Below are 12,469 nucleotides of genomic sequence, written 5' to 3'. Positions count from 1 at the left end.
GAACCAGATCATCTTGTAATCAACACGCTTTAAAAATGTGAGTGTTCACGTCATATTACCTTGTGTGATTGTAGCCTGTTTCTAGGAAAGTATGGCGTCGGTTTACATTTAGACAGTATTTTACAATAATTAGGTTCTAAAAACAAATTCATTTTAGCGTTTTGATGCTTAAACTAGTTTTTATTTACGGCATGTTGCCAATAAAGTGAAGAGGTTAATGGCAAGCTAACGCGCGCAGCTCAGCCCTTGCCTCGAGCTATTGAAATATAAACGTTTCGCATAGGCTCAACGAATTCAAATTGGAGAAGACGAATACGAGATAAGGGCGGATCTTTCAAATTAGATCAACCGCTAGTCTCATGATAGGCGGCTACAAACTAGCTATCAGTATTATATAAATATTGATACCATAATTTCAACGTTATTTAGTTTTCAGCTCGACTGAAGAAACCCAAAAGTAGGCTACTCCTGATCGAGTAAAAATTGGACAAGCTATATGTAACCATGGCAGCAAAAATGGCAACAGGGAAAATTGAGCATATAAAGTTAGACAGTTCCAAAGATAGGATAGGATTTTCAATTTGTCACAGGGAGAAATAAATTCGACAAGACGTCTTAATTTCATGGCGAACGATGGGCTCTCGCTCGGTCACCAGCCCATGTCAGGTATACGTATAGTTATTTGTTTTAGATGCATGGACTTAAAGGTTTGCATGCTGTAGCCATGTCATATCTAGAAAGTGTGATAATGACAACATATTTATATATATATATTCCCAGTATTGATTATATTTTACATGACAGATGAATTAAGTATTTGAATCTTCTTCGGTTTCAGTTTTAAAAAATAGAGTTATCAAATGGCTACTGAAAATGAGGAAAGTTATGTGAACAAAGCAGAAGGGTATCTGCGTAGAAGTGAGGAAGCATTTGCCATCAAGGATTACACCACGACAGTACTAAAAGCACGCCAAGCGCTTGTCGAAGTCCACAATAACATAAATTCTGTAACGTCAGACATATTTCGTGAAGCATTGAGACTTATTACTGAAGTATTAAAAGTGGTATGGTCTGATAAAGATAGGCCTGAAACTGAAAAAGACCTGCGAGGCATTTTGGATCACGCCATTTATGCCCTGAACACAGTTGAATACATGCATGACGAAGAAACGAAGTCCCAACTACTGACAGAAGGGAACGAATTACAGATGCTAATTGGTATTTAATATACCGTATATTGATTGACACTTAGCTACATTTATTTGTCTTGATATAAATCAGATAAAATAAACTATTTTAATAACCAGTGAAATAATAATCATACCTTACGTTGTGCATTGTTCTCAAAAAAAAATGTAGTTGAGATCTGTGCGCATAAAAAGTATTTTCTAGAATGTATTTGCCAAACTATGGTACTAAAATTGTTTGTACACATACGGGAAAATTCTCCACACCAGTTCGCTGTAGGGCAAATTATTCGTTGACGGATTGTGAAAAAATCTTGATGTTAATTTATGCTTACCAACTGAAATCTTGATGTTAATTTATGTTTACCAAGTGATCGTTACGAACAGAGAATTTTTGCCCAACATCTACAAAAATCGGAGATGTCTTGAACATTTAAATAACTACATTAGTCAATATTCTCATACTTACTATATATACTCATTATAAAGTCTATATAAAAATCAAACATTTATATAAGACGAATTTAACTCAACAAAACTTAATCCTATAAAGTTTAAAGATATTTATTTCTCTAATCCCGAACTTTCTGTACCCATCATCAGTGGAACAAATCATTTTTACTTTATTCTACTTTGTTACAAATTTCTTGGTTTCTTCCCTTTTTTACCCGGTATGAATCGCACACAAGTTGCAACACAATATCATCAAACTTTTATAAAACTATTAAACCATGTTCAATGTCTTTAGGTAATCTAGACAAAATCTGGAAAGAGGAACTCGAGGTAATGAAAGAATTCAAAATCGCCTATGATAAGGATGGAACGAAACTGGAAACTAGCAAAGAAGCCGAATTTCTGCATAAACTGGGGAACACCATTTTGCAGAGATCGACAGAAAAGCAGAGTCTTCTACAAGGATGTGCATTGCTCAAAACCGCCTTGATTCGAAAGGGATCAAATTCGTATAATATACTGAAAGACATGAGACGACTTAGCAAACTTCTTCTGGAATCAGCAAGAGCAAAATCACGTCTAACCGATTTTCACGAAATATCGCAGAGAATCTACAAAGATAACGTCAAAAAAGTAAGAAAAAAAACTGAAAAATCGCTGCAAAAAATAAAGCAATTTTATGGAACCGGAGTCGAATCCGGGTCATATGACTATCTCGAAGATATTGATAATATCAAAAATATAATGACTGATATTGCGGACGGGTATTCTGAAATCATGCACGCTGTATCAAGCAAATGCATAGAGATTTTGGGCGAACCCCCATGTAAGTTCAGTCATGTTGCGATTGGACCATTAGCTACGAAAGAAATCACCACATATTCAAAGGTAGAAACATTGATATTATTGGACAATGATGCTAAAAAGCAAGAAAACTTTGAGCAAGTTCTGGAGTATTTTCGATGGTATTACTTATTTTTTCAAGTTATTGTGATATATTTTGGAGAATCTCCAATAGATGAGTTCGGAATAGCTTCATTAAACGACCATTCCTTTCATGACTGCAGAAAAAATTGGTACAAAGACAATTTTACACCCCGTGGCCTGCGATGTGAAAGTATGAAAGAAGCTGGGAATGCGCCAATCAAGACTGTAAAAGATACAATGAAACTCATTTCTACGCCTGTTAAAATTGCTGATTCCAGATTTATGTTAAAATTGGCTACAACTTATTGCATCGGTGGAAGTGAAGGAATACATAGAAAATTTGACAAACGTGTGAGAAAACTTTTGTTCTCGGATTCTGAAGAATCAGGTCGTATGAAAGAAGTAATTCTTTATCAAATGAAGGAAAGTATTTACGATTTCCAAGTTGGAAACTTGGTACTAGAGAATGAATGTTCAACCAAAACAATTAACATCGACACAATTTACCATTCCTTGAATATGTTTCTGAATGGTATAGGACATTTTGCAAACTTTACATCCAACTGCGTTTTTGACATAGCTGAAACTCTTCTTAACGATCAGTTGCTGAGTGCGACTGACGCCGAAAGCATAAAAAGTGCTATTACCTTTACTTATGTCGTTTGGTTACGTGTTGGTGCTTCTAAAAACGATAAAGATTCACAACATCAAAATTGGATCAGGCCCCTTGCAAATTTCATTGAAATGGTGGGCGAAGAAAATTTCGTTAATCTGTTCCAAGTAATATCTGATTTGCAAAATTGCATTGAGGAAATTATTGATTCATGTGGCAGGTTAGACTCCCTAAAAAGCTATGGTAAAAAAACAGACGACATGGAAGTCAAAGCAAAAATTTTTACTCATTTCGGGATGTTTGAAAAAGCTTTAGAATGTATGAAATCACATGATCAAAAGAATCATGTCGCATCTAACAACGCGTCAATACATTTCCTGAAAGGCATATGTCAACTAAAATTAGAACGATTCGATGATGCTAATGAGAACTTTAACGTCTGTTTGGGAATTATTTTAAGTTTACCTGAAGTGGATCAACCTAAAATCATTCGGTTTCTTCATTATCGTATCGGAAAACATATGCTTGCAAACCGTCAGTTATCAGAAGCTAAAAATCATCTTTATCAGGCCAAAGCGGCCATAGAGTCGAGAGACGAAAGTGCATGTACTTTAGGACGGTTGCACATGAGAATAATTTTAGCTTTATCGGAAGTGCATTATTTAACCGAAGAATATCAACTTTGCTTGGAATACTGTGAAAAATATTTGATCAATGAATCAAGTACTAACAAAAACAAAATTATCTTTGAGATGGAACAGAGATACGGCGAATGTTTGTATAATTTAGGTCATTACCGTGACTGTGTATCGGCATTGCAAAACGCGTTGCAACTTCAGGATTACGATAATAAGGACGAATCAAAGCAGCAACATTCTTCCAGTACTATATCAATACTGTTAAAACTTCGAGACTGCTTCACCAAACTTAACCAGCCAAGCCTTGCTGAAAAATATTGCATGGAAGCGCTTGAAGCTATAAATGTATCAGATAATCAAGAAGAATATGATATTCCCCACTTGAAAATCATTCTATCACAATGTCGTTTAAAACAGAATAAGTATCAACAGGCAGCAGAGGGAGCTTGTGAGGCGTTTCTCGTGGCGTTCGATACGGATCACCATGGCATAGACAGGATGGCGATTGCACAATCTGTGGTAAAAATCATGTTGAGATGCTTGCGACCTGTCCTTTCTTCCAGTATGATTGACACTGACGTTGATTCGTATGGTGACAATCAACTACGAATTGCTTTCGAATGTGCGTCAAAGGTTTATAATAAAATGTGCAGCCAAACGATATTAAAAAACAACGAACTGGAGCGGGACAAATCTATTCTGATACGGGCTATTCAGCAAGGACTTTATGAGCTGAACGGATATGAATGTGTATTGGATTTTGGTAAAATTCCAGATTCTGCCACAACGGGATTAATCGGAGCTTCTATTTTGATTCACAATTTGCTAGATATAATTCTATCTCATGATGCGATAATGGACCATTGTGAACAAGATTCCGAATGTCTATGTGAAATGGCGCGGTTCTGTAATGTTCGGGATTCATTCAGTCCTTTCGGGGCAATCATTGTTTTCACCGGATGGGTTTCCGCACTGTACGAACAATCCGGAAATGGTGAAAATATGGTCAATTTAATGGACGAAAATTTATCTAGTCAACCCGATGAACAGATAATAATCAAATTACATTGTTTGATTAAAGTAGCAAAATTCCTGCTAGATTCTCTCTCGGATAAAGGGGATTTTCCCAAACCCGCTAGTGAACAGTTTCCAATATTGGGATTTGTGACAGATATTTTTGGCATAATCGTACGTCAGCCTTGTGACAGTAACAGCTTGTTGCACGAAACAGCAAATCTCATAATTGCAGCGGCATCATGCTGGATGAAACTCCAAGGATATGAAGCTGCTTTAGAACTCCTTAACGAAGCCCTTGCAATGCAAGAAAAACTAGCCTCGTCAACAGCAGGCACGATGTTTATGGAAACTACATCAGTAATAGAAAACATTGGGGTATGCTTGGCAAAACTAGATCGCTGGGATGAAGCAAAAAATTACATTAGTCGTAACTCAAAGATGAAGGAAAACAGAAGAAAAAGCAGAGTGTATGAAGATAATTCCATATTGCACATACGAGTAAAGTCCGCCCAATGTAGTTTAAATTTAGGAAACTGCCTTGAAGCAGCGGTTTTAGCGAGTGAAGCGTTTAATGAAAGTTTGATTATGGATGGGGATGAAGTGAGAAATGAATCCATGATTTCTTCAGCTAATATAGTCATGAAAGCTGCTCTTATAGTGTCAGTACATGACCATGTATCATCCAAAGCAGGCAATTTTTCTGAAGAAGTAATTCGCAACGTTAACGAATGTGCTACTACACTACGAACAACTTTGGAAGATCAGGCTGACAAACTTGGAAGTTCGTTTGTGGAAATGATAGAATCGTTATACTATGCTTCTGGAAACTGCCATTATGTGTTGAATGAGCCGAAAACAGCTTTGAAATGTTTTAAAAAAGCTTTGCGTATCTTGAAGCGCAAAGGTCGTTTTGCTGGGATCGAGAAATCAATAAATCTAAACATGGCAAAATGCCTGATGACCCTTCGAAAATATAAAAAATCGGAATCAAAACTGAAAATATTTCTGGAACCTGGTAAAGATAAGACCGCTCACGCACATCCTAGCTTGGCTCTCATCCTGCTTGCTTTCTGCTCGCTGAGACGCTACAAATTCAGACGCTGTGTAGAGTACGCTATAGACGCACTTCGCAAAGTTAATTCAACGGACTCTGTCGTTCTCCAGAAACAAATCAAAAGAGCTGCTGCAAAAGTCCTACTAGAAGCCCTCTTGTGGGCGGTGAATTCTTCACTTCTGGACTAAAACATTGAATACTATCCCAAAGTTACCGGGAGGAATAATCTGTACACACTGTTTGAAGAATGACTGAATCGAAATATTTAAGTATGAAAAATGGATTTGAATTGTATATACCGTAAATGCTCGTTTTAACGCCCGGTCTTGATTAAGGGCCCGTTTGAATAGCCGCCCGTGTGAACAGGACATAAAAATAAATAAGGGCCGGTGCTTGAATACCCCGCCTGGTGTAAAATTTTTTTTTTTGCGGATTTATACCTGCGGTGCGTAGAAAAAGTCAAAATTTTCATTATTCTCGTTTAAATCATACTTGAGAACTGGAAATGACAATATACGTTATTAATTATTGTAACGATCGATCTTATCTACTGGTATTTTTGTGTGTAATTTTACTTTAAAAATAACAAGCGCCCCTGCTTGAATAAGGGCCGGTTTGAATAAGGGCCCGGTTAGTGAGTATGTTTAAAAAACTAAGCACCCGGGCTATTAAACGAGCAAATACGGTAAGCACTTATAATTATCACTGTGCCTGTAGATTTCGCGCAAATAAAAATCATTCACGCATTCATGATTGCAATATTTGTGTCGCCTCATTACCTAGTCTTTAGGAACTCATTACTATGTTGAGGCGTAACGTGGATCAAGTCATAATCATGGGTTTACTTAATCGCGTAATGATCTGAAGTAAAATAATATACTTATTTGAAACTATAAATTTAAAACACACAGTCCGTGTTATTGCTGGGCACTATTTTTATTAGGCAGACAATACATAAAACGCAGTAGAATAGCGCCACCACACGATTTTGAGCATAATTTTGTCAACTTTGTCCTCTCGTTAATTTACCAGTTCCACAATTTGTAAAGTGAAAAATAGCACCTTGTTAGACACGGAGTGGACTTATGGATCGTTTTGTCATTATGACGTTTTTGTTCTTTATTATCGTATGGAAAATCGGCGTTCTCTTTCAATGGTTAAAACATTGTACTTTTCGCTAGAAGACTATTTCAATTAAGGTTGAAACTGAATTAAGAAGAATGGATCATCGCCACAGGACCTGTAAAAGCTATGACAGTCCCTGTAACGTTACCGCGATACAGGTATTGATAAGATACCGCATAGGATTTCCGGGCATTTGGTGATAAAATATTTGGCCAGTTTTTTGGTTATGCCTCCCAAATTTAGGTTTAAATTGAATTGTCTTTCTTCATTTCAGTTGCAGTAAATAAAGTTTAGTCCGTAAAAATTGCAATAGGCTAGCTTAAAATTAGCTATAAACACTTTGAAATAGCAGATTTTTATATTCTGAATGAAAATGATCGTTATGAGCGTGCAAATCATTTAACAAGAACAAAATATGGAACAAAATTTTGCAATATATATATAAATACTTTTTCTGGGACCAACGATCTGGAAGCCATCCACAAAATGATTCTCGCGCGCATAGTTACATAAAAGTAAATAATTTACTTTAAAATGGGAATTTTACTTAGGTGCAATGAGGGTGTAAAGTGCAAATGACGACCCGCGCAAATGTTTTCAAATTTCAGTGACAGTGAGCATGCAGACAATTCGGGATACATCTCGAAGGCTGTGCAAACATTGAGTAAAAGCTCACCAGAAATGTGCTGAACCGGAATAAAGACAGGATTCATTCCTTGATAAGCGGATAAAACGGCCTAATCATGCGGCGAACTACGCCTCTAGTTCAGTTGCCAGCTACATGGACCGGGAATGAGAAGAGTCAACTTACCAGCTTATCAATACCGATGGACTCATAAGGTTGAGCAACCAAACCAGGACCAGAGTCTACGTGACCAGGTCCAGCTATCCCCCTCAAGGTTCGAATGTGCTTAGTTCAGAACATTGACATCGGTACAATGGTTATCTATAACGCTGTGCCATACGAGCTTCCTGATGAAATGAGGCTCGCGCGCCAAATTCGGCACGCGTGCCAGGGGTTACCCACCCCTTCTACCCTTTCTTGAAGTTACTGTGCCGTACCTAATTAATACCGTTTCATTAGCTAGTTAGTGCTCAACTAAAATTGCTGTCCATGGAAAGGATTTACGAGTGTTAGCTTACTTATCAAGTCAATAGCTTACTTATACTTTATATCACCGTCTTAGAACACCTCAACTAATATTAACTGAAAAAGACGATGAAAAGGCTACCCAACTCAACGCAAAAGCATGCAGTACATTTGAGATTCATCCGACTGCCACTGTTGCCGGAAAAGAAGAGAATATAGGACAGATGGTAACACATATCTTTTGTAGTAAAAGCGTCTCTTTGTAAAACATGCAACTTTTGGAAATGGGAACAAAGTATTATTTGTTACTAAATTTCTAGGGAGCATTACAAAATAATTCAGATAGTTCCCTTATGTGCGCTACGAAACTGAAAGAAAAACATGTCTCCGCCCAGCGGTCTAAAATAAAAATACCATCTTTGCTGCTCACTAAAGCATTTCTTATTTAAATTCCGATAACACAGAAATGACCACTTTCCTCACTATAATTTTGTATATATAGGGCACCAAAGTCTGACGGCATCTAAAAGACATGATCCGTCTCTGATATTAGGGCTGTAAATTTGACACTTGACAAACATACTAATTAATTCTGGTTCGAACCCCCCTTTATCGTGTCTGTGCTTCTGTATCCTCTATATCAGGGGTCGGCAACCTTTTGAACTCAGCGTGCCAGTTTATGAATTATGAACACCTTCGCGTGCGAAACATTTTTATGTGTTTGATTTACATAGTCAACTACCTGATTTGAACAGTAAAATGATGAAAAACAGATTTATTATATAGAATGAATAACGAGTATGGAAATTAGCTTACGCGAGATTTCGGCATACGGCAAATCTACCTTCGACTTGTCTTTGAACGAAGTAATAGGTATGAAGGCCGCACACGATTAGTTTTTAAACGCGACAATACTAAAGAAGATAAAATTTATTTCATCACTCTCTCGCTAAAATGATAAGAATCTTGGCTTCCGTGAGGTAGGTACCTGCTACAGGCAGAAATTTAACTTTAGTTATTTAACGCATTAAGTTTAGTTATTCTGGTCCCGATAAACATGTTCAGACTTGCTCTCGTTTATTTATTCGTTTGTTTATATTAAGAGCCCTGACCGAGAGAAAGTTTTGACAATGATGGTGCAATACTCTCTTATATCAGCTGATTGTATTCATGCCCTTGTTATTCTTATTGTATCATACTGGGTGTCCTATTTATTAGTGTCGGATACAGTGCAATGAGGCTTGGTCACGTGAATTTCTTTGTTACTTTGCGGCATTGAGTTGCAAATTGTAGGGTTTTAATTATGCTAATTTAGGATTGTTAAGATATTTAGGGAAGTTTAGGGTTATTTAGTAATATAGGTTCTATTTAGTTGTATATCGAAGGCTAATTATACTATTTTATTGTTTTTGTATCTTGTAGCTAAATTTAAGTACTGTTGTTGGGCTGGAGACACAAATATATTGTAACCACACACCAGAGAGTTAGTTACGGAAGTAGATTGACAAGACAGCCCAATAAGCAGAAATAGGACCTGTAGAACCTCTTAACTCTACAGTACCCAGTCAGCCAAGCGCGCGACTAGGATTTTCAAAAAGGGGAGGGGGGAGACAAAATGGGAAATTTCCATTCCTTTCTGAAAAAGTCGCCTCGATTACGCGCTCGTAAGGAGAGCTGACTTTTCTGTCGCGTAAAATATTCAATTCATGACAGCTACGAAAATCTTTAAAATTTCCTCTTATATTGATATAATTGTGTCCAACGTAACTCGCGGTTGTGTCTTCTTTCGTCAAAATATAAACATTACCAGTCTAAAATACCGCTTTATCTGTTGACGTAAAAATCTGAGATAAACATGTCTAATTGTATTTAGTGTCGATACTTTTATGTTATCTTACGAATTCGTTGTCATCGTTAGAAAAATCTCAAGATCTGTAATAAAAATCTCATATAATACAATTAAATACATATGGAGTATATCAGTAAATCAAAATTGCATCTTTATCACCTTGAAATCTCCGCGGAACGACTTTTTCGACGGATAATAACGATTTTTTTGTTGTGCAAAGTAATCAATCCACGACCGATACGGCCATATTTGAATTGTCTTGATTTGTTATAATTTACTTGTCTTCGATTTAACCTGCGGCTGCGTCACCAAAATAAATGCCTCTCTACCCTAAGAAACACGACAATCCGCCGATATAAAAATGTGTGGTAAACTTCCCGGTTATATCTAGTTTTGATCCGTATTTTTGGTATTTTGCGAGTTCGACAAATCTGAGCTGTACTTGAAACAATGACACCGCTCTATAGCAATGCTGTCACTCAGATTATTTTCAAGATGAACCAGTTAGAAAAATCCCCAAGTCTGCTATAAAGTCTTACGGAGTAAAATGTATTTATATATCACCACAAACCTTATAATATGAATCATATATTAATAACATAAAAATTTCCGACGGCAATTTAAAGTAATGGATAAAAAAGTAAAATCCGCGCACAATTGATTGTGTTTCGACTTTCGACCTTAGTGACGTTATGATTCTCAACGCCGTCCAAACTTATGTGTGCCCTGGAGCCCTAGGCACACGAAACTTTGCAATTTACAATGTCTAGAAAAACTTTTTTCTGTCGCTGACCTTCCACAACAAATTGGTTACGGTTTTATATTTTAGCATTTTATGTTGTCGCTTTTCAATCAAAAATTTTGCGTGTCCGATTCACTCCATTATTTGCCTCCAGCATCTCGCCACCGATGATTGTATAATAACTCTCAGGGAATTCACAATTCTGGGCAATTACAAAAAGAAAGTAATTATCATCGTTGTCGTGAAATAATTCTTATGATTCAGGGAGAATAGATACCAACCGTAGAGTGTTCACGGCCTAAATAACACGTCACGCTGACAAAAACAATCGGCGATTTTTAGCAAAAAGCTGTACGAAGCTCCCAAAAGTATGAATTGATAAAATAATATTCAATATTTCACAATATTCTAAGGGCAAAAAGTAACCCAACAGTAGTAGTAGTAGGTCGTTAAACGAGTAGTTTTAAGTAGCGAAGCGTTTCCGAAAGTAGCTAAATATGGCAACGCTGCACCGCGCATGCTTATCTACACCAAAGTGATTATAGTCACTACACTGATTTCGCGTACAGATTTCGGCCTCTCGTCGATTGCAGTTAAATATTGCATGTTTTTTCAATCAATTTGTCGAATTGTTAGTTTTTGTTCAAATGTAGAATGTTTGTGGCACTACGAAAATAAATATCTGAATCTGCTTCAAATCACTTGGCGTGCCATGAGAAATCCTCTCGCGTGCCACAATTGGCACGCGTGCCAGGGGTTGCCGACCCCTGCTCTATATTGTTTCAGAAATAGTGTATACTGTTACTAATTGACATACCTTAATATTAGTTATAACATGGTGCAAATTTTTTTAAGGATTGTGTCTATGCTATTCTGTATCCTCTATATTTCTCCAGAATTAGTGTACAGGCGTAGTAGTATATATTTACGGTATAGGGCCTACTGTCAATGATTGCCCTGCCTTAATAATAGTATAACATGGTGCAGATTTTTTCATTATTGTGTCTGTGCTATGCTGTTTCTCTTTTTCATTATTGAGTCTGTGCTATTCTATATTTCTCCAGAATTAATGTATTGCCTACTGTTAGTAATTGCCCCACCTTAATAATAGTATAACATGATGCAAATTTTTTCATTATTGTGTCTGTGCTATACTGTATCCTCTTTTTCATTATTGAGTCTGTGCTATTCAATATCCTCTAAATTTCTCCAGAATTAATGTATACTGTTAATAATTGCCCTATCCTAATAATAGTATAACATGGTGCAAATTTTTTCATTATTGTGTCTGTGCTATTCTGTATCCTCTTTTTCATTATTGAGTCTGTGCTATTTTATATCCTCTATATTTTCTCAGAATTAATATATACCTTTAATTATTGCTCTACTTTAATAACAGTATAACATGGTTATGGTGATCTGTACTAGCTATATCACAGTATAGCACCGGTATAATTTACACATGTCCTCTGAACTCTATCAGAAAGTGTCGAATCATGGAACTAAAATATCTGCTGACTCATTTCCGTCTTTTTTATATCAAATTTTAATAACAGTGTAAAATTGGTCAGGAGCCTCGATGACCTTCAACGGTCTTGCATACTGGCCAACACAAAACAATGTGTAAATTGGATAGTATACTTCTATAAAAATTATCGATATTGTTTTTCATTGTTCGCGGAAATAAAATCTCTCTCTCCCTTTTGATATTTTTGGAAGACTGAAAACGTCGCTAGTAACAGTTAGTCGTTGCTAGTAACGTACGCGATTACAT

At 36.5% G+C, this 12,469-nt stretch overlaps 1 protein-coding gene across 1 annotated transcript; it reads left to right on the top strand.

The window, feature by feature from the left end:
- The first annotated feature begins 808 nt into the window (after positions 1-808).
- On the top strand, positions 809-6,636 carry LOC120335497 (uncharacterized). Its single transcript, XM_039403003.2, has 2 exons — positions 809-1,218; positions 1,936-6,636. Exons 1-2 carry the CDS (start codon positions 861-863, stop codon positions 6,075-6,077), a joined length of 4,500 nt encoding a protein of 1,499 aa, XP_039258937.2. The 5' UTR covers positions 809-860; the 3' UTR covers positions 6,078-6,636.
- The last annotated feature ends 5,833 nt before the right edge of the window (positions 6,637-12,469 follow it).

Source organism: Styela clava, chromosome 2, assembly GCF_964204865.1.
Source record: "Styela clava chromosome 2, kaStyClav1.hap1.2, whole genome shotgun sequence".
Lineage (NCBI taxonomy): Eukaryota > Metazoa > Chordata > Ascidiacea > Stolidobranchia > Styelidae > Styela > Styela clava.
The sequence above is the reverse complement of the archived record's forward strand: the minus strand, read 5'-3'. Positions and strand labels throughout refer to the sequence as shown.

What these genes read in the sequence shown, in the direction of transcription:
- LOC120335497 (XM_039403003.2), top strand. Translation starts at nt 861, where the DNA reads ATGGCTACTGAAAATGAGGAAAGTTATGTGAACAAAGCAGAAGGGTAT. An exon ending in CGAATTACAGATGCTAATTG is followed by an intron (nt 1,219 to 1,935) that starts GTATTTAATATA and finishes CAATGTCTTTAG; the next exon opens with GTAATCTAGACAAAATCTGG.